The 26,971-nt window shown below is 39.6% G+C and overlaps 10 protein-coding genes across 10 annotated transcripts in view; 6 read left to right on the forward strand and 4 right to left on the reverse strand.

Annotated features, from left to right (window-relative positions):
• Positions 1-2,484: 2,484 nt before the first annotated feature.
• CBG26935 lies at positions 2,485-2,798 on the forward strand (the record flags this gene model as incomplete). The annotated part of the gene is made up of 2 exons (XM_045236687.1): positions 2,485-2,556; positions 2,607-2,798. 2 exons carry the CDS (start codon positions 2,485-2,487, stop codon positions 2,796-2,798), a joined length of 264 nt encoding a protein of 87 aa, XP_045100341.1.
• Positions 2,799-2,903: 105 nt separating this feature from the next.
• Positions 2,904-5,190, reverse strand: CBG20561 (the record flags this gene model as incomplete). The annotated part of the gene is made up of 7 exons (XM_002635529.1): positions 2,904-3,372; positions 3,455-3,601; positions 3,653-3,763; positions 3,978-4,095; positions 4,380-4,522; positions 4,865-4,987; positions 5,030-5,190. The coding sequence occupies 7 exons, from the start codon at positions 5,188-5,190 to the stop codon at positions 2,904-2,906; spliced, it is 1,272 nt and encodes a 423-aa protein (XP_002635575.1).
• Positions 5,191-5,522: 332 nt separating this feature from the next.
• Positions 5,523-7,131, reverse strand: CBG20562 (the record flags this gene model as incomplete). Its single annotated transcript, XM_045236688.1, has 5 exons — positions 5,523-5,798; positions 5,847-6,169; positions 6,221-6,478; positions 6,633-6,929; positions 6,960-7,131. The coding sequence occupies 5 exons, from the start codon at positions 7,129-7,131 to the stop codon at positions 5,523-5,525; spliced, it is 1,326 nt and encodes a 441-aa protein (XP_045097082.1).
• Positions 7,132-9,294: 2,163 nt separating this feature from the next.
• On the forward strand, positions 9,295-10,691 carry CBG20563 (the record flags this gene model as incomplete). The annotated part of the gene is made up of 5 exons (XM_002635531.1): positions 9,295-9,312; positions 9,367-9,477; positions 9,525-9,771; positions 9,820-10,162; positions 10,469-10,691. 5 exons carry the CDS (start codon positions 9,295-9,297, stop codon positions 10,689-10,691), a joined length of 942 nt encoding a protein of 313 aa, XP_002635577.1.
• Positions 10,692-11,595: 904 nt separating this feature from the next.
• Positions 11,596-14,819, forward strand: Cbr-tag-253 (the record flags this gene model as incomplete). The annotated part of the gene is made up of 9 exons (XM_002635532.1): positions 11,596-11,598; positions 12,157-12,330; positions 12,736-12,809; positions 13,137-13,304; positions 13,352-13,420; positions 13,469-13,581; positions 13,626-13,954; positions 14,524-14,703; positions 14,754-14,819. The coding sequence occupies 9 exons, from the start codon at positions 11,596-11,598 to the stop codon at positions 14,817-14,819; spliced, it is 1,176 nt and encodes a 391-aa protein (XP_002635578.1).
• Positions 14,820-15,052: 233 nt separating this feature from the next.
• Cbr-grd-8 lies at positions 15,053-17,451 on the reverse strand (the record flags this gene model as incomplete). The annotated part of the gene is made up of 6 exons (XM_002635533.1): positions 15,053-15,313; positions 15,977-16,237; positions 16,280-16,409; positions 16,453-16,714; positions 16,986-17,058; positions 17,293-17,451. The coding sequence occupies 6 exons, from the start codon at positions 17,449-17,451 to the stop codon at positions 15,053-15,055; spliced, it is 1,146 nt and encodes a 381-aa protein (XP_002635579.1).
• A 286-nt stretch (positions 17,452-17,737) lies between these two features.
• Positions 17,738-26,971, reverse strand: part of Cbr-mig-6 — a gene marked incomplete at both ends in the record, with an annotated part of 22,239 nt that continues 13,005 nt past the window's right edge. Inside the window, 3 exons of the mRNA XM_002635534.1 lie at positions 17,738-18,226; positions 19,066-19,645; positions 20,683-20,774. Of these exons, the coding sequence (XP_002635580.1) occupies positions 17,738-18,226; positions 19,066-19,645; positions 20,683-20,774 (1,161 nt within the window). The remainder of the gene's footprint in view (positions 18,227-19,065; positions 19,646-20,682; positions 20,775-26,971) is intronic.
• CBG20567 lies at positions 21,843-23,084 on the forward strand (the record flags this gene model as incomplete). The annotated part of the gene is made up of 2 exons (XM_002635535.1): positions 21,843-21,986; positions 22,713-23,084. 2 exons carry the CDS (start codon positions 21,843-21,845, stop codon positions 23,082-23,084), a joined length of 516 nt encoding a protein of 171 aa, XP_002635581.1.
• Positions 23,500-24,461, forward strand: Cbr-ttr-33 (the record flags this gene model as incomplete). The annotated part of the gene is made up of 2 exons (XM_002635536.2): positions 23,500-23,653; positions 24,181-24,461. The coding sequence occupies 2 exons, from the start codon at positions 23,500-23,502 to the stop codon at positions 24,459-24,461; spliced, it is 435 nt and encodes a 144-aa protein (XP_002635582.2).
• The window catches only part of CBG20569, a gene marked incomplete at both ends in the record, with an annotated part of 5,640 nt that continues 3,297 nt past the window's right edge, over positions 24,629-26,971 (forward strand). The window contains 2 exons of the mRNA XM_045236689.1: positions 24,629-24,881; positions 25,065-25,180. Coding sequence (XP_045097083.1) covers positions 24,629-24,881; positions 25,065-25,180 — 369 coding nt within the window. The remainder of the gene's footprint in view (positions 24,882-25,064; positions 25,181-26,971) is intronic.

Genomic DNA, 26,971 nt, shown 5'->3' on the forward strand with positions numbered 1-26,971 from the left:
ACAGTTCGATTCTGTCCGCGTTCTGTTCTGGTACGTGTGCGAAAAAAGGACTGTTCTGAATTGAATCTGTTCGATTTTAGGTCTGTTCGATTTTGAAAACGTTCGAATTCGTCGTACCCCCATTTCAGTGATAAATTATGCATTTTTGGTTATAAGCTACCTATCTCATCAGAATGGAATTGGCCAAAAATTCTTCAATTAAAAAATTAGAGCTCTATTTTTGTTTAGTATAATTCTGAAATTTTCAGAAAAATCAAAAAATTTTTAAGCACTTTTCTAGGGCTCCAAGGTTGACTACCGTAAATGCTCTCACAGAGGCCAGAGGCCTGCACTTTGAGCTCAATTATCTCGGTGTCTGTAAATGATATCAAAAATGAGACAATTGATAAAATGTTGCCAGCTTTATGATAAACATTTTATTAGTTGATCACTATTTGATATCTATCACAGAAAATGAGGTATACGGGCTCAAAGGAGGGGGGGGGAGGTTTATAACAGTGGTGTATTTTTCCTTTCACCCTCCCCCCTTGGAAAATTTGAGCCCGTATATATCGCTTCCTGTGAAAGATATCAAAAAGCAATCAACTGATAAAATGTTTATCACATTATCACCAAAATGTTATCAGTTGACAACTTTTCGATATCATTTACAGGAAATTAGATATACAGTCTCAAAGCTGAAAGACGGAGAGTTGAGTACTCTAATACTGTTTGAAATTTTTAAAGTTGACTATTTTTCAATAAAACAGTCAAAAAATGGCATTTTTCCGATACTGTAACAGTTTCTTTAAATCCAAGCTATTATTGTTGTTATCGTTTTATTTTGATACTGTATAAATTAAAGTTCTTGAATTCGGATGAAATCGGATGTCCAGACCACAAGCGATGGTCAGAAACACAGACCTTTATACCGTAAGCTATAGAGCGCCATCCAAAGCGTCAATTTTGAGTCCGTATATCTCGCTTCCTGTGAAAGATATCAAAAAGCAGTCAACATATAAAATGTTTATCACATTATCACCAAAATTTTATCAGTTGACAACTTTTTGATATCTGTAACAGGAAATTAGATATACAGACTCAAAGTTGAAAGACGGAGGGTAGAGTACTCTAAAACTGTATTTTTCTAGTTTTTTCCAAGAAAAAGTATCTCCTGAATTCCTAAACTTCCAAAAGCTAGGGTTCCCAAGTATTTCCAATAGATCAAGACTAGAAAAACAAAATACATGTGTCTTGTGTCCACACTTCAAAAGTCGAAAATCGGCGCAATCTAAAAAGAGCCAACTCCAAAAAAAAAAAAGAAGTTGACCTCAAATATTTGAATATTCCAATAATATTCCGAATATTCCCTTTTCTGGATACCTCATTCTTTCTTTCTTTTGTAATATAAATTGTGAAACATGTATGCACTTTCCCAACGCCCTTCCTGTCTTTTTCTCTTTTTTCGAGTAGGTGCCACTGTTTGTTTTCAATTTGCATCTCTCTTTTTCTCCTCATTTTTTGCATAGAGTCAGTCAGATTCTTCTGCCTACTTGATCCCTTATCTTTCCCGTGTCTTACGAGGTGCTTCAAAAAAGACAAAGAAAAAAGACACTTTTGATTTCATTCATTTCCGCATTACTACAAGTTTTTTTAATTATAACTGCAGATTCCATTCAAAATGAATTATTCCAAAATTCTGCTAACCGTATTCCTGACGGCCCTTACGTCAGCCTATTCATCGTTTTCTAGTACTCATATTGACTGGTGTCTGTATTTCCAACGACTACAGATTTATAAGCCAGAGTGTAAATTCTATGATGACGTTGACTTGCATGTGGAACGAGAGATTCGGGGTGAGTTTTCATTTAGGAATTCAGAATCTTGGAATCTTAGAATCTCAGAATTTCAGGATTTCAGGAATTCAGAATCTCAGAATCTCAAAATCTTGGAATCTCGGAATTCCAGAAATTCGGAAATTCCTAAATTTGAAATTGAAAAATCGGAAATTTGATAATTCCAAAAAATTCAGAAATTCGAAAATTCAGAGATTTCGAAATTTTGAAAACAACCAAATTTCAGAAATTCTGAAAGTCGAAAAGTCGGAATTTCTGAAATTCAGTATTTCAAAACTTCAAAATCTCATAATCTCAGAATCTTAGAATCTCCGAAACTCTGTTTCTCTGAATTTCAGAATCTCAGAATCTCATAATCTCAGAATCTCAGAATCTAAAGATCCCAGAATCTCAGGATCTCAGAATCTCTGAATTTCAGAATTTCGGAATCTCAGAATCTTAGAATCTCAGAACCTCACAAATTCGGAAGTTCAGAAATTTCACTATCAGGAACCTGATTAACATTAAAGCCATCAAAAATTGTTGCAGAAATTTTCGATTTTCTGAAATTTTCAAATTTCAGAAAAATCGATAAATCTGTAAATTTCAAACCTACTTTCCAGCCAAACCAATCTCTCCAAAACCTTCTCAATACTCCCTCCAAATTCAAATGCAAATGCAACAGTGCTCCGCGCACTACATGTACTGTACCGCCAACTATCAGTGCGGCGAAGGCCAATTGGTTTAATGACTTTTCCAACTTTTCAATTTAATGAAGATTCTATTTTCTAGCGTTGCATCGACATGATCCGCTACCGCGAGTGCTGCACTCCGATCCGTCGTGACTGTCCCCCAGTGACGCATTTGAACTTCCGATGCATCGTCTCGGAACCCGTTAGCTGGTGTGATGAGGATCGCGATTGTCACACGACACCTCAGCAGAAGTGTTGTCCAACCGGATGTAATTATAATATTTGTATTTGAAATTTGAATTTCTAGAAAAATTTAATAAACTAAACAAAAAAAGAGCAATGAGGATCAGTTGTATAAAGCACCATATAAAGCATTATAACTCAAAAAATTGATAAATTAAGAAGACGTCGAGGACGATGAGCTCCTTCTTCTCCGACGCTGCTTCTTCTCCTTCTTCTTCTCCTTCTTCTCCCGCTTCTTCTGTTTCCGAATCCGACGTCGTTCCTCTTGAGATTCTGATCGACGTGATCTCTTCTCCTTCTTTCGTCGTCGTCGTTCTTCTTTCTCTTCGGAACTTCTCGAGTGTCTTCTAGATTCTTTACTACTCCTGGAACGTCTTCTAGAATCGCTTCTACTCCTTCTTCTTCTTTTCCATGATATTCCCCAGGGTGGAGACTCCGATCCACTGTCATCTTCTTCACGTTTTCTTTTCTTGACTCTATTTCTTTCAGAACGTCTTCTGGAGCGACTTCTGGAACGACTTCTACTCCAACTTCTGTTCAGCGTCAGTCTGGATGAGGATCTGCGTCTTCTTTTGTGAACCGAAGAGATTCGCTCCGGAGTCATGAATCTTCTAGGAGGCGTTCTGAAAAGTTGGAATTAAAGCTTCGGGAAATTTAGTCGGCCGACCGCCGACCATTTGGCGGTCGGTCGGAAAAAACCCCCACCTTGGAAAATCAATGATAACCGGCGGAGATGGTCGAATCGGCTCGAATTTCTCTATTGGCGGTGGAAGTGCCCATTCCGGTAGAAGCTGTCGAACTTCTGAAGTCAGGTAGGATTGATCGTCTCGTGACACGTGGCCCATGGATATTCTGAAAATTAACAATCTGTGCATCCAAATGTCCGGATGTCCATCCACTTACAAGCTTCTCACTGTCGCCCGTTCCTTGTACATCAAATCCACGTGTTTCATGGCTTTCAGCAAATAATCGTCATCAAGTTTCAGTCGTTTTTCGACTTCTTCTCTCTCGTTTCTAGAAATTTAGGTGGTGTATTTTCAAGAGGAAATTTAGAAAATCGAAAAAAGTCGAAGCTGTAGAAGAGGCGGTAGCCGTGGTCGCAGGTCCCACAGCGACAACTACCGTAACGTCAAAACTGTTTTTAGGTTACGATAGTTGTCGTTGTGAGATCTTCGGCCGCGGCCGCCGGTGTTTCTCTTCCACAATTTTGTACTAATATAATATTTACCTATATTGCTCATCCTCCCACAATTCGTCTCTAACTCGATCTAATATCTTTCCCAGCAAGTTCTGCCCAGTGCTCAGCGAAATCGACGAATCGCTTATCACCGTTTCCAGATTATTCCCTGTAATAGTCTCTTAGTTATTTATAGCTTTTTTCTTCAATTTTTCAGAAAATTGGAATTTTGGGTGAGCTACCATAATCTCTCAAATATCTCAATTCCTATGCACGATATCAAAAATTTGTCAACTGATAAAATATTTATCATAATATCAGCAACATTTTATCAGTTAACAACTTTTTGATATCTTATAGGAACTCTTATAGGAACCGAGATAATTGAGATAAAGAGCATTTCCCGTATTTTGATAGAACGGAGTAGCAGAACGACCCGACTTTTTAACCTACCTATTCCCCAGACCGGATCAAACGGACTGCATTCCACAAGCTGGCTTCCAGTTGAGAGGAAAAGCGCGTAGCAAAGGTGTCGAGAAGCACTGTATTTCGCCTTTGAGCCAATGTACATGACGTCTTCCTTGTGCTTGTTCCATCTGGAATTTTTTGGGATTTTTGTGAAATCTGTAAATTTCCTATTTTTTCTATTTTTTTTTCCATGTTTTTTCCTTTGCTTAAATTGCTGCAAAAAGCTGTACAAAGTGAAAAATTGAGCAAAAAGTGTTTTTTGGAAATTTTTTTTGCGAGATTACGGTCGATGAAAGTCCGCAAACACCGACGCGCAGCCGGCAATGACGAAATGAAAAAAATAATCATTTTTTGAGTGAAAATAGCATGTTTTTGGGGTTTTTCGGGGTTGTTTTGATGTTTTTAACATTTATTTAGGTCAAAATTCGTAAAATATCCCAATTTTCACAAATTTCATCATTTCTGCTCACTCTGAATCTCTCCACCCTCTCAACGCCCCTTTAGAACACATTGCCTTCATGGTCTTCGGATTATCGGACCTCAGCACGGCGCTCATCAATTTTCGATCTTCCATCAGCGACGCCTTGTTGTACCTGAAAAGTTTTTGTTCAGAATTCTCGGCAAATTTTTCTTACATATAAAACTGTTCTGTACACGAAAATCGTTTGACCTCTTTCTCGAAATTTATCGCCCCATCGCTATCAAATTCTGCAGGATGGTGATTCGAAAAAGGGCTAACTTTTCGGAAGAAAAGTGTAAATTCGCCGTCTTTTCGACGGACCCGTCGCGTTCCCATCTGAAATTATCTGCATTTCAGAATTTTACAGAAAACCCTAATATTCGACTGCTTCAACATGAGATTTATTGGTACAAAAAATATTGGTATATCGGATTTCACGAGTAGATTCATTGAGAATAATAATAGTTGATGAATTCTGAATTTGATGGAAGAGGGGAAATATAGCGAGTTAGAGAGAGAGGACAGAAAAAACAGAGACAGGAATCAAAAGATGCTTGTTAGGAGCAAAAAGCAACAATACATTTTCATTGGAAGGGCGGAGGAAAAAATATGGAAAATAATTATTCGAAGCCCACAGGAAATTATGTGAAAAAGCATCTCTACACAATTTAAATGTCATCGATATCCAAGTCTTCTTCGTCATCGGCCTGGGCTGTACCATTGGACGCCTTGGCAGCACTGGCGGCAGCCTTTTGTTCTTCTTTGGCGGCCTTCTCTTTTTGTTGACGAAGGAACTCACTCTCCTTGACGTCACCTCCGAACGCGATATCGTCGTCGGACTCTTCTTCGCTCTCCTCTTCCGCTTCCTTGAGCCATTTGAGCACTGGCTGGGCATTTTCGATGATCTTCTTGGCAAAGGACTTTGAAACATACTTGCTGGATGGCTACAAAAATAAAGTTATAAGCATTCAGAAAACATCACAACAACTAACCTTATCTCCCCAAGACAATAATACTTCCTCCTCGCAGATGTCAGCATCGTACAAAGACTTGATGATGTGAGCCGACTTGGTGAGAAGATCATCCTCGTACCTGTGAATGACTTGCTCGATTCCTCTCAACAAGTAAAGTTGCGCCTTCTTGTCGTTCATCACAAAACGAAGCAGAAGGTTGCGATGGGTGTTGATCTGCTTGTCAGAAACAATCTTGTCATCGAAAAGAACATTGGCAAGAAGAAGCGATGCTTTCTGTTTCAACTCGAGTCTCTCGGCTTCATCGCGCAATGCAGTCTGTCCTTTAGCATCACTGATACGACCTGAAAGTTTTAAACTTTGCTTTGATTCATTGATAAAAGCGATATAGGTACCTTCATCTTTGGCCTTCACCAAGAAGTCATGAAGCATGTCGAGACGCTGCTCTTTGCTCTTCTCGAGATCCTTGTCCAGCACGAGCTTGCCCATTCCCGCCGACAGCATGCCATTCGGCTCGACTGGTTCAGGTTCCCAGTCGTCGTCGTCGTCATCATTCGAACTGCCCTTGTCGCTACCGTGGATTATGTCAGCAGTAGGAGCAGCGTTTGCGTCAGCTCCCGATGTCTTCTTTCCATTTTTCTCTTCGGCTTTGGCTGAAAATTTACATGTTTAAATATACACCGCTATTGTACGGAAACAAGGCATAAGAGGATTGTCGGAATTTTGATCAAAATTTTTGAATGTTTTCGATTTACATTGCAAATGTGTTCTCACATGTCAGAACTAGTTTTTAGGGGAAGTACTTACAAAAATCTACATCGATCTTTGGCGGGTTCTTCATAATGTAGGTGGACAACTTGTGCTTGAGATCAATGTCAAATGAGCATCCACAAGCTTTGCACTTGCTCTTGATGCAGTTCTTGCGAACGAACAATTGGGTTTCTGGATTCTCACACGACTTGCACAGGACAAATTTCTTGATGAATCCATCGAGAATATCTTGGAGCTTGTTCGCATCATGCTCTCCATTGACGATGTAACGTTCGTTCTTGGCATCGAAGTTCGTTTGAGCTCCGAGCTCACAACCAAAGTACTTGGTGGGGTCTGAAAAAAGATCTATTTATTTTGTTCTACGTCCGTCGGCAAACGTACACATTGGCGGACGCTCGAGAGCCTTCGCGATATCAGACATGTTCGAGATGACGGTCTTGATTCCATTGCCCTTGCCTTCGACCTTAGCCGACAGCTTTGGCATCTTGTAGCGGTAGAACGGATCAGCGACAGCACGGTTCACGTTGAGAGCCATCTTGGTATTTTTTGTTTAGACCGTCTTCTGAAAAACGCTAACATAGGGTGTAACTTCTTGCTTCTTTGAGAGATACTTACAAATGGTAAATATCACGAGTCCGGTTGATATGTGGATTTTGAGAATCGCATACACTGTTGTAATCGATCTTGGATTCACTGGCGTCGAGAGATGACGACGCTATCGATTCGCAAATCTTCAGTTTCTTTCTCTTTCTGGACAACCTCCCTGAAAAAACGAAACGGTGGTTGGTGATACTCTCTCTCTCTCTCTCTGCAAACCGATTATGTGTCCACCGACTCCAGGGTTTATGGCAGAAAGCGCGGGGATGGGAGAAACAAAATGCGAACACACGATTTTTCGAGGTGAATGAAAAATGTGTCAATCGTGGAACTCTAATCCGTATGTACTATACTGGAATAGCTGTTACACTTTTGCGACTAACTATTGATTGGTTATGGCATGTTTTCAAAGTCGATAACCTGTCATTAAGAGGGGCGCACCTGATCAGCTGATACTACCTAGTTGATATGTAATTAACTGAACTATGATTAAATTTCATCAAATAGAAGCACGAGTTATATTATCAAGCCTGAATGTAGTTCAAACCCTTTCGCTTCTTGAATAGAATGTCCTAGGCAGAATATCCACACACAAAACTAGTTCAGCAGCGGGTTGTTCATGAAAACAAACATTCGTTGCTAAATGAGAATAATACACTTACTAAAACCCAAAGATACGGTACAACTCAATAAGCGAATTTTGGGCCAAAGTTTTTGGTATTCTACCGGGAGCAGTACCGTGGTGAAGACTTCTTCCACGTCAGGCAGCTAACATGTTAGCTTTTCAAACCAGGTTGCCACGTGTTTGACTTACTTACCTTCTTGAGGGTTGTCGATCATATAATTGCAAATGAGCGCGAGTTTCTGAGGGCACAAGAACATGCACAACTGGTTCTCCCAGTAATCTGATGTGGTCAGACCAAGTAGAAGAAGGATGCTTCTGCAAAAAAAATCAGCTTATAAAATACGGAGCAAAATGGAGAAGTTGCGAAATACTTGACGGAATGAAAATTGGGGCAAAATGATGTGTGTGTGTCTCTATGCGGCGATGGCTGGAGAGGCCTGATGGGGCTGGCTGTGTGAGGCGGACGCGGTTTCTCTGTTCTATGAACCACCTGCGTCTCTTCGCGAAAGTATTGTCTCGGGTGTTATGTTGCCTCTCTCTCAACCCGCAACACGTTATCTTCGCCTAGTTTCCACCCAACATTGCGCTATTTTCTCAATCGTCTTCGCTGTCTGCATTTCGTGATGTCATGTAGAGGGAGAAGGAAAAAAGGCGGTCAGCGTTACGTAACTTTCCATATTCTCGTTTTGTGTTTCGAAAGCTGACACTGCACAAAAATTAGGTGGCTCGATAAGAGTTATCATCTACAATATACAGTTGAACACACAGTTGAACATGAGTACTTTGCATTTTCAGTGTGCAGAATGTGAAGCAAAAAAAAATTGAAAAAGGGAAAAGGGAACTGACATAAACTGAAAATTCTCGAAGGAGAGAAGGAATAAAAAAGATACAATTTAATTTTAAAAATTCAAATTTCAAAGGATTTTTTTACATGGAAATATAAGTATAGCAACCTAGAAAAGACGCTTTTCATCTCGATTTTTCATTAATCAGGACAAATTTCACTAAATTTTCTTTAAAATTTCTAAAAATCTTCAAATTATCAACTAAAAACTTCAAAAAACGACTTTTAAAGACCTGAAAAATCGCCCAAACGAGGAAATAATTTGGTCTCGGCTAGGTCGCGCTGTGAGACCCGCAGGGTGAAAGAAATGAGTGCGCCTTTAACCGATTGCTGCTGCGTGTGAGGGAATGTGTGTTGAGCGGGAAGGCTGTGCAGGAATGCAACTGCAGATGTGAATGTGGGAGAATAATGAGGAAATTTAAATTATATTTTAGAGGAAAAAAAAAGAAAGAAATGAGCAAAAGTCAAGCCGCCAGGCTCAAAATTTAAAAAGTCGCTGTAAAACCCATAAACGTTATTGAGAATGTTCCTTTAAAGATTACGGTAGTTGTGTAATTTTGAGATGATTTTTTTCTTGGATTCATTCGGCTTCTTCCTTCTTTTATCACTAATTATTCACTACTAACAACACTATGAGATCATTTAAAAAGGTGAAGTTAGCGAAAATCAAAAAAGAAATTTAACCAAAAAATTGTGTTTTTCAGGTCCGCGAGCCCTGCGAATCGCGGTTTGGCATAAACAGCAGTTTTCCGGTCAACGTCATCCTAATGCAACCGACAACAAGCCATGAAACATTTCTTGATAGATCTGATTACGTAAATTAGAAAAAAGCACGAGTCGCGAAATGTTGTTTCCATTTTAGGTCGATTTCGAAGCAACAAGCAAGCTCCGAAACTGGCCGATAAGCGTTGGCGAAAAGCGCTATTATGTTGATCCCACAATCTTTTCAAGGAATTCCGACTACTTCCGCATCTTGATGGGGAACACGTTTTTCGTCGAGGGCGCCGTTAGACAGTTAAGGATCATTGACGAGTCGGCAGACGACATACGCACACTGATCACTGTCATCTCTCCGAATTCGTTGGGCATGTATCCGGATCCGATTGATGGTTTGGGGAGAGATATCTTTTGGAATGAATTTTGTTTTTTTCTTTCAGAGCGAAACGTTGGTACCGTACTCCGGCTTTGCGACAAGTACTTGATGACAAATTTGAAACAGAATTGCGTCGATTATTTGAGAGAATACCGAGCTGACACTCAACTCACATCAGAAGCATTTCACTTGTTCTACGAGCTCTGCTTCAACCTGAATTCTGAATACGCGCACGATTCGAATGTAGCGGATGCGGCAGTTGAAGCCATGTACAATTGTCTTTCTGTTCTTAGTAACCCAACGAATATTGGCTATTTTCATCAGTATCTTGTCGAGCTGCAAGAGTTGCAGTGTAGTGATAAGGACAGCGAGAACGTGAAGCGCGTTGCTGACTCGGTTCTTCATGGGTAAGTTCTGGAACGTCACCAGAAGTTTGCTCAGGCTTGTCCACGTGGATTCCCCGGCGCTGCGGCTCGCGACGCAGCTTTCGTTTCGAAAAATGATAGCTTGGCGCGGTGCCAACTCCTCATGGGCGCATGGATATTCCTTGACTGGCCGTACAATCCACGTGGAGAAGCAAATGGCCTAGAAAACTCCCCGACGCTAATGGCTGATTTCGCTTCTCTCTGAATAAATTTTTCATACTGTAGCTTTGGTTGCACCTGAAAATTGATTAACAGTTTTATATGTAAATTTTCAAAAATTGTTTCCAGAGGTGCCATCTTCCGCCACCGCATCTCATTTAACGAAGAAGTCCAAGGCCTCGGATGCCACCAATGCAGCCAGCGACCCCCAGCCCGTTCGTCTCGTTCTAAAAACCGAAAGCCGTTCATCCTCTCCCTATGCAAATCGTGCAATCGTGAAGTCTGCGTACAGTGTCGCCGAAGTCTGTGCCCGCGGCTGTTCGAAGATTGGATCAACGAGATGCGCTCATAATTTATGCAATTTACTGTAGTATTTTTTTGGTCATGTATTTGTATTTCCTTGTATTTTATTTATGTTATCAGTGATAACTTATCACCTAATCAGAACTTCCTAATATTACCTCCTACTGATTCGAACAACTTTTCCAACCGAACAAACATGGATCGACGAGTGAGACGACCCGGGGCGGGAGAAGAGGGGCAAAAACGAGGCAAAGAGAGAGCGTTTTGCCGAGCGAGACAGCATTCCCAGTCAGCTGAGTGTCTTTCTCTCCTCCCGGTTTTGCCCCCCACCAACGCCTTTCGTTCGATTTCTACTCTAGTTGTTGCCCCCCGAAGTCACATTTCCCGTTTCGTTGATCCATCTTATACATTAATTTTTGAAAAAAAAAAATCAAAATCCAAAATCTCCTCCAAAAAAGTCCTATTTTATCATTTTTCTCTAAATAGAACCACTTCTTTTTGCTTCAATTTTATAAACAATGTATGGTTTTGCGCCCTCTAATGTCTAAATTTCGGAAATCGTTGAAATTCTCTTTTGATTTCTTTTTCGACTGGATCAAAGATCTGATCATCATTGCGTGCCCATACATTTTTCCTTTTCTCCCATTTTTTTTTCTCTGTCACTGGCTGTATGTACGAATGTGTCTCTTTTCTCTCGTCTTCCCATCACAAAAAGGACCGAATGACGTTGGAAAAAAATGGTCCCGATGATCCACAGAAAAGGTCACTTCACCTCTTTTAGGTCGAAGATCGGAATGAAATGAATTAGGCCCGAATGGGGAAGGAAAATAAGAAAAATCTTAACGCTTTTTTTCGAGCCTACTACCTGGCCGAAGGTGTAAACAAAAAGAGAAAATGAACGACGGAAGACTGAGGATGATACGATGTAAATATTGACTTGGGAAGAAGGAAAAATGGTGATTAAAAATATGAAAAACTGATAAATGCTGTTGCGCTTTAATGAGAACTAAAAATTGGGGGAAATTTGAATTTTTAACGACCTAAAACTTTACCACGTCACACTTTCTCATTAAAGCGCAGCATCATATTTACCACAGAAGTTCGAACCCTGCTAACTGAAACAAGCAAAAAATGACAAAGAAGCAAAAATTCGAGAAAACTGAACTTTGAATCGTTTCCCACGATTTTCCTGGAAAATCCTCTTCTCAAATTATCTTCCAATTAAGCTTTTCCCCACATCCTTCTTCAATATTCAAGAGCTTCTGCTGAAACAGTGGTCCTTCTCCTCCTACTTCTCCAATTCTCTCCATTTTCCGCTCCCTCCTTCTTCGGCATTTTCTGCTTTTTTTTCACTTTCTTTTGTCTCTTTTTTTGTTCCAACGACACAAGAATTTTTTGTGTCGCTTTTCACTATTGAATGTCCCACAACGACGACTATCGTACTCTAGAATTTTTTCGCGTTTTTCGCCGCTTTTTCACTGGAAATTTTTTTTTAACTGAAAAAATAAATTCAGGTAATTGGTGGATTGAAGAGCTCTCGTGGCTGTCCGACGACACGACGACGACGACCAGCACAAGATCAGCGCGGTCCTCATCCTCTCAAATACCATCCATATCGTCGTGACACGTCAGCAGAAGCGTCAAACTGTGTGACACAACAACCAACGTCTTCCAACTTCATTCAACGGGTACATTAAGAAAATTCCGGAATAAAAAGATCTGGAATATGCTTTTATAGTTGTATACGCTCTGCCATTTGCATCATGATTCAATTATGATCGTTTTGAAACGACCGATGTCGTTTTGATTGAGACAATCAATACCCAATATTCCAATGGCCAACAACAACAAAAACTTTTGCGTTTGTTGTCTTTTTCCTTTTTTTCTCGAGTTTTTCGGAAAATGTATGATATTAGCCAAAAAGACTAGACATGGCGAGAATAACATTGAATTTTTTGTCGAATTTTGTCAAATTTAAAAAAATCACCGAGCCGAATTTTGGAAAAAAAACGGCAATTTTTGATAGAAAAAAGCAACAAAATTAAATTATTCCGAAAATTCATCCTGTCTCCTTATAAGAATGCTCCTTGCAGGTGTTCCAAACCTCTTGTGCACTAATTCTCAGGACATTTGGCATTCTTTTCGCACGATATCTAACATTTCTATTGTAAGTGTATTTGAAAAAGTCGGCTAATTTTTGGCTATTTTTCCAAAATTATGTGCTTTTGAGCTACCTTTCGAAAAATTTGGCGATCAGTAGAAATCGACACTCACGGCGGTTTCTTCGGAACGTTATGTAAATGCGCTCAAATGCGCGTTGGTCTCGACGCGAAAGCGTCTTTCTGCACTGATAGTGTTAAACCTGCATTCCATCGGAAAAAGCGCGGGAAAAATATTTGAATAAAAATGTTCCGGAAAAATCACCTGAAAAAGTTTTTGACAAAGAACACAAGATGACGCAAACCGAAAGTTTTCTATATTTCCTTTTTTCTAGACCCTCTAGCAGTGTAATGTCTCTCAACGGATTCGGCGAGCACGCAAGATCCGCCTCGCACGCCGGCTCGTGGTACAACGGCAACCAGCGGGATCTCGATCGTCAACTCACTAAATGGCTTGACAACGCCGGCGATCGATTTGGCACCGCGAGAGCGCTAATTTCACCGTAACACCTTCTTAGCCCGTTCATTCATCTGAGTTCAAAAATTTCAGACACGCCGGCTATTCCTACTGTGGAGAGACAGCGGCGTACGCGTTCAAACAAGTTGTATCATCTGCTGTGTATGTGATAAGAGTCTTGAGGTCTTGAGCTAAAATAGGCAATTTCAGCGAACGCGTGTTTATCCTCGGACCATCTCATATTGTCGCATTGAACGGTTGTGCAATCACCACCTGCAGCAAATACCGTACTCCTCTTGGTGACTTGAGCGTTGATCATAAAAGTATCACACTATTTTTTGTTATTTTTGCTCATTTTCAAATTTAGTCAACGAAGAGCTTCGCGCCACCCGTCACTTCGACTTGATGGATCGCCGAGATGAAGAATCGGAACACAGTATCGAAATGCAACTTCCATTTATTGCTAAAGTTATGGGCAATCGACGTTATACGATCATTCCGGTGCTGGTCGGATCCTTGCCCGGGTCTAGACAACAAACATATGGAAACATTTTCGCGCATTATATGGAAGACCCAAGGAATCTTTTTGTGATTTCTTCAGACTTTTGTCATTGGGGCGATCGATTCAGCTTTTCACCGTATGATAGAAACAGTAATTTGCCGATTTATGAGCAGATTACGAATTTGGATAAGCAGGTAATTTTCAATGTGCGGTGTGGTCAAAAATTTGAAGTGGGCGGCGTTTAGCTTCATTCTTAAAGGAGCACTTTTCGAAATTATTTTCTGACCCATTTTATTGATTTATCGATAGTTTTCATTGTTATTGATATGCAGTTTCTTGCGGAAGAAAAATTCAAAATTGACGAAACGCAAAATATTTTCTCGCCTTTTTTATCGATAATTTTCATTGTTTCCATGCATTTTTTTTCGCGATTTGTGGGATTTTTGCGAAAAAGTTCAAAGTTTTGTGCGAATTGTCGAATTTCCTATAAATTCATTAATTTTGAACTTTTTTTCCCACAAAAATCCGACAAATTGCAAAAAAAAAATGCATGGAAACAATTGAAATTATCGATAAAAAAGGCCAAAAAGTATTTTGAATTTCGTCAATTTTGAAGTTTTTCCACAAAAATCCTGCAAGTCGCTATCGATAAATCAATAAAATTGGGCCAGAAAATAAAAATGCGTTTTCCGCCGAAACAAGCATTGAAATTAGACCAGGAGAACGTTCAAACATTCCTTTAACTAATAAAAAAATGTTCCAGGGAATGAGCGCGATCGAAACCCTCAATCCAACTGTTTTCAACGACTACCTCAAAAAGACGCAAAACACAATCTGCGGACGGAATCCGATTCTCATCATGCTGCAGGCAGCAGAAGGCTTCCGTCTCAGTAACAATCACACTCACGAGTTCAGGTTCCTGCACTACACACAGTCCAACAAAGTGAGGAGATCTGATTCTGTAAATCTGAAATCAAAGTTTTGAATTTTCAGGTTCGCTCTCCATCGGACTCGTCGGTATCCTACGCTTCCGGATGCTTGTTTGTACACCCTAAATGATTGATTTTTCTCTCTTTTTCCTTTTTTTTCTTTCTCCAAAAATTCTTTCAAATATGTGTAAATTTTCTTTTTTTTTCTTCCTAGGATGTTCCTTTTCCTTTTTATCATCTTGTAAATTGTATATATTTTTTGTAACCAACCTCCCCATTCCGATTTTTCTACGATTTTACCTTTTTTATCGAAAAAAGTTTATTCAAAATTTACAAACACACACAAAACATTTTTTTAAATTTCTACTTTATCGGTCCATAGACAATATACGTTGGCTTCGTGCCATTCACACCTTCTAGGTCAGGATCGGCTGCGCCGGAGAAGAACGAGCTGGCATCGACAATATTCACTTCCTGCTCGGACATTGGCGTCGCATAGGCCATTATAAACTTCCCGTCGATCTCAATTTTGCAGTTTAGGTCGCCAGCGAAATTGATTTTGGCTACGAAGTCCTTGTGAGCAGCAACCGATTCGAACGTAGTGCCAAACTTTTTCTCTGCTACCTGGAAAAAAAGAGATTGTGCCTTTTGAGCTCAATTATCTCATTTGCTGTGAAATATATCAAATACCTGTCAACTGATAAAATATTTATCAAAAAATAACCTATATTTTATCAGTTGACATAATTTTAATATCTCTCATAGGAACCCAAATAATTGAGCTCAAAGTTGACGATTTAGGCATATCTAGTGGAATATAGCTAATTTTCGACGACTACAAAACATTTTAGATTTTTAAAGATTTTTTCGAAAATTATAGAATATACTAAACAAACATAGAGCTTCAATCTTGTAGTTGACAACTTTTTTGTACAAATTCATTCAAATGAGATATGCCACTTGAAAGTGACTGGACTCAGTGCTACTGCTCTAATAGAAGTTATCTCGGTTACTGTAAAAGCTATCAAATTTGTTAACTGATAAAATGTTTGTCATAATATGAACAACATTTTTCTAGTTGATAACTTTTTTATATCTTTGACGGCATCTAAGATAATTGAGCTCAAAGTGCCCAAAAGGTATTTGCGGAAGTTTCGGCACTTGGTTGGTTTCAACCGGTATATCTCATTTGAAAGAATTCCTACAAAAAATTTGTCAACTACAAAAATCAAGCTCTATTCTTGTTCAGCTTATCTGAAAGTTTCAAACAAGACCCCCATAGCTCACCGCCTGCACAGCGCTCGCCATTTTCTGCACATTACAGGATGAAGCTCCTCCGTCTCTAGCAGCGATATACGCCTCCTCCATAGTCTTTTCCAGTGTCACATTGCAACAAAGAAATCCAGATGGATTTGTGAAACATTTCGGACCAGGCGGAGGTGGAGGTGGCGGTGGAATAACCACTGGTACAGGGACGAAGAATCCATTGTTATGACCACCACCCAACCCACCATTCAGGAAGAATGATAATGGGGAGAAACTTCCTTTCTGAAAGTTTTAATTTAGAATTTTCTGGAAAAAAAAGTTTACTCCTCCTAGTAGACTTTGATAGAACTGTCCACCACCTAGAGCTGTGTACGTGTGGCCCCGTTGTGACTGTTTGGCTTCAGAAGATAAGCTGGAGAATCGGTTGTTCAGGTTCTGAGCGATGCCACCGATACTGCAAATTTGCTCGAATTTAACATAACAAGAAAGAAACTCACTTCTCCTTCTTCAATCCCATCGTCGCAGCAGTGGTTGCTGGTCCAGGGGCTATGGTGGTAGCGATTTCGGAGCCGGGTGACTCAACTACAGTAACCGGAGGAATGGTTGGAGCCGTGGCTGCGGGGGGAGGAGAAGCTTGATAGATAGATGGGGATTCTGGTGGATGTGGTGTAACCACTGGTGTTGAAGCGTATGCCTGCATTGCCTTTTTGTATTCAGTGTAATCCATTCCATGAGGCTCCGATGTCGGGGAAGGGGAGCCTAGAAAGATCGGAAGGATCAGGGATCTACAGGATTCATATAATCCAGGATCTAGGATCTAGAGTCAATAGGAACTAGGATCTAGGATCCATAGGATCTAGGATCCATAGGACCTAGCATCCATAGGATCTAAGATTCATGGGATTTAGGATTTATAGGATCTAGGATTCATGAGATCATAGGATTCATTGGATCTAAGATTCATAGGATTTTAGGATTCATTGGATCCTTGGATTTTCAGGGTCTAGGATCCCTAGAATCTAGGACTCACCACTGGACAGATAATTTTCTCCAGTAACGTATCTTGGCGGAGCTTGCAAAATCTTCTCATTCGGAGGAGCAAACTGAAATCCAATTGTCAAATATACCGTATTCTCTCCAATAGAAGGCCACCGACACTACTACCAACTTTGAGCTCAATTATCTCAATTCCTATGAAAGATTTGAAAATACTGTCAACTGACAAAACGTTGATCATAATATCACTAATATTTTATCAGTTGACAGATTTTTGATATCTTTTATAGAAACCGAGATAATTGAGCTCAAAGTTGGTGGCCTTCTACTAGGGGTCTTACTGTAGCTGGAATATAAGAATCTCTCTGAAAATTGCTTGCTGCATCCGCCGGAAATGTGAATCCGCTTGGCAGCCTGACAAACTTCTGCTTTCGACGGCTTCTTTGAGCAATAGAAGAATTCAGAAGGCTAAGGAGGACGATGACTTTGAGAAGGAACATTTCTGGGAAATGCGAAGAATGGGGGGTAATTATGTAGATGTTCTTCATATTACACACCTGGATGCATTTCAAGAGGATTGTTTTTCAAATGCAAAGACAATTTATTTGACTTCTGGAACGGGAGAGAAAAACAAAGACAAGAGAAGACAAGAATGTGTGTGTGGGTGGCATTAGCCAGAATGTGTGAAGACATTAAAAAGAAAATAAAGAAGAAGAAAGAAGAGATCTCACAAACGGAGATATTATGAAGGCGACGGGGCAGTGAGATACACAAGAAATACTGAAATTAGAATTTGAAGCTGTGGATTTTGGTGCAGGTGTGACAGCAGAACGTTCCATAACGCTTCTTCTCACACAGCCCGTTTTTGACGATCAGATCGCAGGTGCTGGTGTTCCCAACATCCACGCACGCCTTGGTGGTTGTGCGGCGGATTAGAGCGTTGGAGACGGTCGCCACGGTCGAGTGTGGTCGAGCGGATGTCGATGGGCGAGGTGTGGGGGGTGTTCCCATGACAAAGTTCGGAGCTGGTGTGAGCATTGGGCGAATGGTAGTTCTTCCACCGATGGCTCTCTTGATTACCACTTCCACTCCGTCGCTCATCTGGCTTTCCTGTCCAGCAATGCATGTGTAGATTCCGGCATCCGAAGTTAAGGAATCCACGATTTCCAAAGTATCATCGTTCTCTTCAGTGATGCGGGTGCCGAATTGAAGGAGGCCTCCGTTCTTGTACCAGGTGATTGGGGTGACGCCGTGGCCATTGCATCGAATGCGGAACTATAAAGTAGGAGAGTTTGTGTAGGCCCAAAGTGCCGGTCAATCAGATATACAAACGGTATACAAAACGGTATACAAAAACTCATTTTTCCGTTGATTTTTGGCAATTTTCAGGAGCCCGGAGCTCGGCTCATGTTTCCGATCAATTCGAGAATTTTGGAAAATGTAAAACAGGCCTAGATTGAAAACTTTGCATTCACAGAGTTTTTTGAAAAATCCTAGTTTTTCAGTTAATTGCCGATTTCTCAAAGACACTCGTTTTTGGATTGAGTCAAATTTAAAGGCGCATATCTCAAAATCGGCAAAATCTACTGAAATTTTTAAGATTACTGAAATGTAGAACGTTAAATTTTACACATTTTTAGAATTTACACATTTTGAATAAAATCTGCCGTTTTTGAGATATGAGCTTTTAAAGTAGACCTACCCGGCGCCCCCGTTCCTGCGACAAAGAAAGAGCGCAAGTAAGGGTACGCTCTCTTTAAAGGCGCATATCTCAAAAACGGCAGATTTTAATAAAAAGTCTAAATTGCAAAAATGTGTAAAATTTTACGTTCTACATTTTAGTTATTTTTACAGTTTAGTAGCTTTAGCCGATTTTGAGATATGCGCCTTCAAAGTTGACTTAATTCAAAAACGAGTGTCTTTTAGAAATCGACGAATAACTGAAAAACTAGAAGTTTTCAGAAAATTCTGTAAATGCAAATTTTTTAATCTAGGTTTGTTTCACACCCTCCAAAGTTTTCAAAGTGAACGGAAACTTGATAACCGAGCTCCACACTTCTGAAAATGACCAAAAATCAACTGAAAACACGTTTTTGTATATCGTGGTAACTTACAGTCATTCCAACGTAGAGGGGATTCTTGTCGACAATGTAGATCACTGGAGTGGTTGCCGATGTCAACTGAGCCATTCTTTCCACTCCCGCTTCAGCCTTCACGCTAGAGCATTGACGGAAGCAGTCCAATTCTGAATCGAATCTATTTGCATTTCCCTCACATCCACCATAATGGAACATGTGGCAAGACTGGGTCACTGGATCGTAGAAGTACTTCTCAAGTCCCAATCGGCACGGTCCAGGTTCCGGACGAAGCGTGCACGTGTCTTCGGATGACTTGTCACGACAACTCTGAAGACATTGCTCCTTGCTCACGAAACGATTCTGATTTCCACGGCAGCCTCCATAGGTGAATGGTTTGCAGTCTTGTTCGGAATGATCAAAATACCACATGGAGATGGAGTCGGTGCATGGTCCGGCGTTGCGTTCGAGGGTACAAAAGTCGGTGGTGTTGGTCCAGGAGGATTCGATTCGGCAGAGAGATTCACAGTCGGCTTTGGAGGAGAATGAGTTCCCATTTCCGCCGCATCCAGTCCACATCATCATTTTGCATTGTTTGGTGGTGGAGTCGTGGTACCATCTGGAATAGAGAACTGTCTTAAAAACACCCAAAAAGAAGATTTCCAAAATTGTTAGCTCTGTTCTATTTATCATAGCTTTTAAAAGGAGATATTCAAGACTGATTTAGATTGATTCATACCGTCAAAGCTCTGAAAGAAGCCAGCCATAACTGCACTTTAAGCCCAATTATCTCGATCCCCACACGAGATATCAAAAATTTGTCAACTGATAAAATATTGGCGATATTTTGATAAATCCTTTATCAGTTGACTACTTTCCGATATCTTTCACAGGAACCGAGATAATTGAGCTCAAAGTTAGCAGTTGTAGTGACCTTCAATGAGACTGTTTACAGTAGTTTTGCTAAAACCTGCAAGGGTAAATATTGAAGTAGAGTGTAGGAATGGGTGTTTGAACGCGGGAAAATGGTAGCAAAATTAGAAATTGTTTGTTGAAAATCTTTTTTGTGATCCCTCCAGATTCCTCAAATCCGTAATTGTTATCCTATAGGATCGGACTTAACACCTAACTGCTCAATTAAAATTCCACCTTTCTTTGAGCTCAACTATCTTGCTTTCTGTGAAAGATATCAAACATCTGACAACTGATAAATTATTTATCGTATAATCAGCTATATTTTATCAGTTAACAAATGTTAAATATCTCTCATAGGAACCGAGATAATTGAGCTCAAAGAGCACGTATAGGGTGGGCTTCTGTTGGAGCAAAACGGTATTTTTAAAGTTCCTTTTTTCGTCCTCCTAAAGTACTAAAAGATCTCATATACCCTCTGAATTCAGATTGGTTAACCAATTAACTGGAAAACCACAGAACCAGATTTCCATCAAAGTTCATGACCTGACTCATACCATTACGTGAAACATATGATTCCATTGTTTTTGCATGCTAATGTATGCACATCTGGGTCTATATTTATAGGTTTCCTCTTCCCGAAACTTCTAACCGATCACCAAACATTTTTGTAACCCTTTCCCACATTTTTGTCCTGTTTACATGGTGTCTATGTGTCAATAACAGAAGCAACCCCCAACTTACTTTGGAATCGCCAGTTGACAGTCTCCGTGTTCGGCTGGCATCTCGCAAACCGCCGAATTTCGCCATTTTCCACACGCTCGTTCGCAAGTTTCCTGAAATTTTGAATTTTCGAAAACTAGTTGGATATCGAGTTTCATCAAAAATTTTCATATATTTCTCTCGAGAGCTCGCTTTTGGTCTTCCGCCTCCATTCTAATTGAAAAAAACGGGGAAACCAAAAGCTGAATAAACATAATGGATAGCAATCCAAAACGTATGAATTCAGTTAACTTTTCTTTTTTTTCGCTTTTTTTTCCTATTTTCCCTATTTTGAAGCTAACCCGGAATTTTTCAAAAGCTAGCTTTTCTGAGGTTCAAAACGAATTTCATAAATTCAGGAGTCAATTTTGACGCCAATTTATCTCAGTTTCTGTGAAAGATATCAAAAATCTGTCAACTGATAAAATATTTTTGACATTGTGATAAACACTTTATCAGTTGAAAATTTTTTGATATCTTTTACAGTAATCGAGATAAATTATCTTAAAGTTAGAGCTCTTTCTTTTCTAGGATTTGTTCTCATAGAAGCGTACCCAACTTTGAGCTCAATTACCTCGGCTTCTATAAAAGAAATCAAAAATCTGTCAACTAATAAAATGTTTATCATGATATCACCAATATTTTATCAGTTAACAAAATTTTGATATCTTTCATAGCAACTGAGAAATATGGGCTCAAATTTACCTATTTGATCTAAAAGAGGACCACCCTATACTTGTACTTTAAGCTCAATTATCTCGAATTCTGTGAAAGATATCAAAAATTTGTCAACTGATAAAATATGAATGATATTATGATAAACAATTTATCAGTTGACCACTTTTTGATATCATTTATAGGAACGACCTCTTTATTACAAGGCGGGCAATCAAGTTCCTCCTGCTCCAAAATTTAGACATAAACCAAGCTAATTTTTCCACAAACCCCTTATGTTTTATTTTTGGGTGCCACCGCCACTACAACATCTTTTTGGCACTCGCTATACAAACACCAGGAGCCCGTCAGTTTCGTTTGTCTTCTTCTTCTCCTTTTGTTACTTTTTATTTTACTTTACTCCCTTTCTGCCACTCAAGTACTACAAGTTCAAGCCTATATTGATTTTCTATTTTTTAGAACCCAAAATGACGATTCAACGAAAGCTTATCCTGGCTATTCTGGTTACGGTAGCTGCTGCTGACAATATGACATGGACCGAGAAACAAGAGTACTGTAGAATTGGGTCGAACGATTTGAACACTTGTGAGACGTGTGTTGGTAAAGGATCGGTGAGTGTCACATGAGGTGTTTCGAAATTTGTGAAGATCAGAGTTAGGATCAAAATCATGTCAAATTAGTCATAGCATATTATGAAGTGGGGGTTTCATTAGCTGGTCACACATATGCCGCTGCCGGTCGTGGCACAGCCTTGCTCTCAATTTTGACCCAGGTTATCTCAGTTCCTGTGAAAGATATCAAAAAGCAGTCAACAGATAAAATATTGGTGACATTTTGATAAACATTTTATCAGTTGACCACTTTTTGATATCTTTAACAGGAATCGAGTCAATTGAGTTCAAAGTTGATGGATTAGGTGGACTTCAGTTAGAGAAAATACTGTAACTTTGAGCCAATTTATCTCGGTTTCTGTAAGCGATATCAAAAAGTAATAAACTGACAAAATATTGGTGATATTATAATAAACATTTTGTTAGTTAACCATTTTTTGAAATCTTTGACAGGAACCTAGATAACTTGGCTCCAAGTTGACGGTTTTGGTGGACCTCTGGCGCCATTAGAGGGAGTACGGTAACTTTCAATCAACTTACCTTGGTTGCTGTGAGAGGTATGAAAAAGTAATCATTTGATAAAATGTCTATCATAACATAAAGAGCATTTCATCAGTTGACTACTTTTTGGTATCTATTACAGTAATCGAGATATAAGGGATCAAAGTTGACGGACGGTTTGGGATGGGTGTGTTTGGGCATTCTAAGTTTACGGTAATTTTCCAGCAATGCTTCTGGTGCGGAGGAAAAACCAAAAAATGTATGCCATTCGACTGGTACTACCCCGACTGTAACATCAAGAACGTCAAGTACAATGTCTGTTGGGTGAGCACCTCCGCCGCCGCCATCGTCATTGCCATCTGCGCCGGCATCATTGCCGTGATTTTGATCGCTTGCGTTTGCTATTGTTGTTGCAAGTGCAAAGAATACAATCGGATTCACAAGAAAGCAAAAGCTCAGAAATGGAATGACAAGAGGATGACAGCTCAAAGAGAGATGGAAGATCGACAAAGTGTGCGATCCGATCAACGAAAAGCCGAGTTGGAAGCCTATCGAATGAAATATAATATTCCAGCCAAAGACGATGGAAAAGTTTAATTGATTTATTTTCCACTTTTGTCTTGAGTACTGTATCTCTCCCGGGTATCTTGTAGTTTGATTTTTTCTTTCCCTTTTGAACTGTATTAAGTGGTTAGCCTCAAAATGAATCTTATTTTTCTGTTTACTTTCTAAAAAGAGGTGTTAGTCAGCGAAAAGGTACACATCGTGTGAATCAGGTGGAATCCTAGGTTCTCCGATAATGGAAAAGAAGCAGCTCCTTACATTCAGAAATGTGACTCACATACTTCCGATCTGTTTTTATCTTTTCTTTTTCCCCCATCAAAAACCAGTTCTTTTCTTTGTTTAGTCAATTCTGATGACTTCTGTCTCCTCTCTCTCTCCCGTATCTTCATGGTCAAGGTAATATATAAAAGTGTCGTTTCTCCAGACACTTTCAGTCAGAAAGAAGTCAATGTCTCGAATCCTCTGCATTTCGTCGGTCTTGCTGGTTCTCATCGGCGCTTCTGAAGCCGTCTTCACGCAGTCGGCTGGGGTCAAAGGAGTGTTGATGTGCGGTGATAAGCCACTTGCGAATACCAAGGTCAAGCTCTACGATGATGATACTGGTAAGTTAGATCTAGAAGGTAGTGAGCCTAGCGGAGATCCTTAAGTCATCCGCTGATGGTTCGTTACTCTCGAAAATATTTCAGAAGCTTGAATTTTTAGCTTGATTATCTGGGTTTCTGTTAGAGATATCAAAAATCGGTGAACTGATAAAATGTTGGTGATGTTATGATAAACATTTTGATCAATTTTCAATCAATCAATTTTCAATATTAATCAATTTCAATATTTCTCATAGGAACCGAGATAATTGAGCTCAAAGTTGGCAGTTTGGGTGGGCTTGCATACTGTAACTTTGAGCCCAACTATTTTGATTCCTATGAAAGATATCGAAAAGTGATCACCTAATTAAATGGTGGTGATGTTATGTTAAACTTTTTTTCAGTTAACACATTTTGGATATCTTTTACTGGAACCAAGATAAATTGAATCAATGTTATCGGTTTGAGTGGGGTTCCATTAGAGCAAGCACGGTAACATGGGACGGCTACAGCAGATTTCCTAGACATCCTCAAATCTTAATTTCCAGGACCGGATCTTGACGATCTTCTCGCTGAGGGAACCACCGACTCTCTAGGCCAATTCCTCCTTACCGGACACACTTCTGAAGTGATGACCATCGACCCAAAGCTCAATATCTATCATGACTGCGACGATGGAATCAAACCTTGCCAACGAAGAGTGACTTTCAACATTCCAAAGTCTTTTGTCTCTTCCGGAGAAAACCCAAAAACCTTCTTCAACATTGGAACTATCAACATGCAAATCGAGTTCGAGTCCGAGTCCCGTGACTGTCTGCACAGGAAATGATACTTTGGAATCAGAATCGTCGCTTTTATTTTGATCTCTGATTGAATCATTTACGTCATCTATACTTCTCTCATGTCTCTCTCATAAACTGTTTTCATCTCTTTTTCTTTTCTCGCCATGATACACAACCCCTACCTAATCAATTGATAAATCAGTAGTCTTTTGCCATGCACTGTTTACGACCAGTACTTCAACTAGTACTACTTTTTCTATTTTTAACCCCATCACCAATAAAAGCGAATGATCTCGATGAAAGTGTGTTGAGCGACGTCCACCGGATACTTCAGAAGAGGAGTATTTTGGATAATGTGGCGTTGGATGATCCGAGAGCGCCGTGTCGAAATGGAGGGATTTTCGCTGGAGGCATTTGTCATTGCATCAAGGGACAAACCGGCGATCATTGTGAACATTTTGAGTGTGGTGGGTTTTTGGGGCCCAGTGTCCAGGGGCACATTTCTTATGGTACATCGGTCCCAAGGGTACATTGTGAAAATACCTTACACTCCAAGATCCCATGTACCCTTGGAACCAATGTACCTTTTTACGATGTACCCTTTCATACTGAGCCAGGGGTCCTAGATCTTTTAATTTTTCAATTTTCAGTAAAAGGTCTATCAGTCGGGTTTCGTTTCGACCCGGAGAGTCTTCTGTTCAATGAACCTTGCATTTGCGAACAAGGATGGAAAGGGGAAATGTGTGACTATCAGCCAGCGGAGAAGGTGAGCATTTTCAGCTGTAGACTTGTAACTTCTGGTGAGAAGTTAGACCTATTTTGGCCAGGTTCTGGTCGGAACTTGCCCAAAAACGACTGACAATCTGGTCATGGTCAGGTTTTGGTCAAAAATCTCTCAATTGATGAATTATTGATAATATTATGTTAAACAATTTATCAGCTGACAGATTTTTGATATCTCTCATAAGAACCGAGATAATCGAGCTCAAGTAGGTAGAGCTTCTATTAGAGAAAATGCTATAAGTTTGATCGGCTTCAGTAGCGATCTTGACCGGAAGGCCCATTCTCCCGGGGTACATCAGAATGGGGTACATCGTGCTCATGGGGTACAAAGTCTCAGAGGGTACATAGTCTCATGGGGTACATTTTAGGTATAATCTCATGGGGTACATTTTTCGCTTTCTCATGGGGTACATCTCTGAAATACTCAGGGGGTACATCGCATTGTCTCAGAGGGTACATCGCATTGAATCTCATGTGGTAAACATCAAGTCGGATTCTACAGTTTCAGCGCTCATAGCTGCCTGATTTTTCCAACATTCGTTACATATTATGAGTGGTTTTTTTTGTTTTCCATGTAGTTATTCAAGAATGTAATTTCGCTTTTGATGTGGTTTGGAACAGAGATAACTGTCCAACATTATTTCTTCTCATTCATAATTCAGAAACATTTGGCTGATTGAAGAAAAATTGCCTATTGCAAGATATTCGGAGATTTCGGCAAATTCTCTTATACAACCATACTACCGAGTCTCTTTTACTACCACTGTCTCTTATACTACTTCTTACCACAGAGTCTCCCATACTACCAAAAGAAACAAGGCTTTCGGCCTAATCCTATAGTTGGCAAAAAATTTGGGGGGTACAAGGGGGTACAACTGATTTAGGGGTACAAAATTGGTGATTCGGGGGTACAAAATTAGTAGGTTCAAAAATTTGGGGGTGAAAACTACCAATGATTCTGGAGTACAACCCATTTCAAACAGGGGTACAACGCTTGTGATTCGGGGGTACAATTTTTTGAAGGAGTTTCTGAATTCCTGCATTCCAGAGCTTGAAAATCTCAGAATTCTTAGAATTTCAGAACTTTGGAATTTCAGTATTTCGGAATCTGAGAATTCCGGAACTTCAGAAACTGAAAATCTGAGAACTTCCGAATTTCAGAATCTCAGAATTTCAGAACTTCAAAATTTCAGAATTTCAGGGCCTCAAAACCTCAGAATTTCAGAACTTCAGAATCTCAATATTTCTGAATTTTCAAAAACTACGGCAGAAAATTTTCACTTCTCATTGTCTTTTGATTGTTCTTTTTGATTTTGTGTCATATATTTCACTCTTTATGAAAAAAATTGTGGAAATTGTTGGGCATTTGCTGAAAGGCATTAGTTGCTTTGAATTTTTGAGTCTCGAAATTTCTAGAACGTACACAATAGAGAACTGTAAAATAATCTTCACAAATTTCACAAACTCAGGATTTTAATGTTTAATTTAGGTTTTAAACCCCAGTCCATACTTCCCTCACTACCAATTTTTCTTAATTGTTTTTTTCTCAATTCTATTTCATTTCCTTTTGCTTTCAATATTCCTTCGTTTTTGCCCAATTTTTTTAGCCAAATTTTCCGTTTTTTCCCAATTTTTCTCAATTTTTCCCAAATTTTCAATTTTTCTCAAGTTTTCCCAATTTTTCAATTTTCCTCAAGTTTCGTGGTAATTGAAATGTTCTCATTTTTTCATAATTTTCTAAATTATTGAATGAAGGAAACAATCACAATTCAGT

Source organism: Caenorhabditis briggsae, assembly GCF_000004555.2.
Source record: "Caenorhabditis briggsae complete genome, chrV, whole genome shotgun sequence".
Taxonomy (NCBI): Eukaryota; Metazoa; Nematoda; class Chromadorea; order Rhabditida; family Rhabditidae; genus Caenorhabditis; species Caenorhabditis briggsae.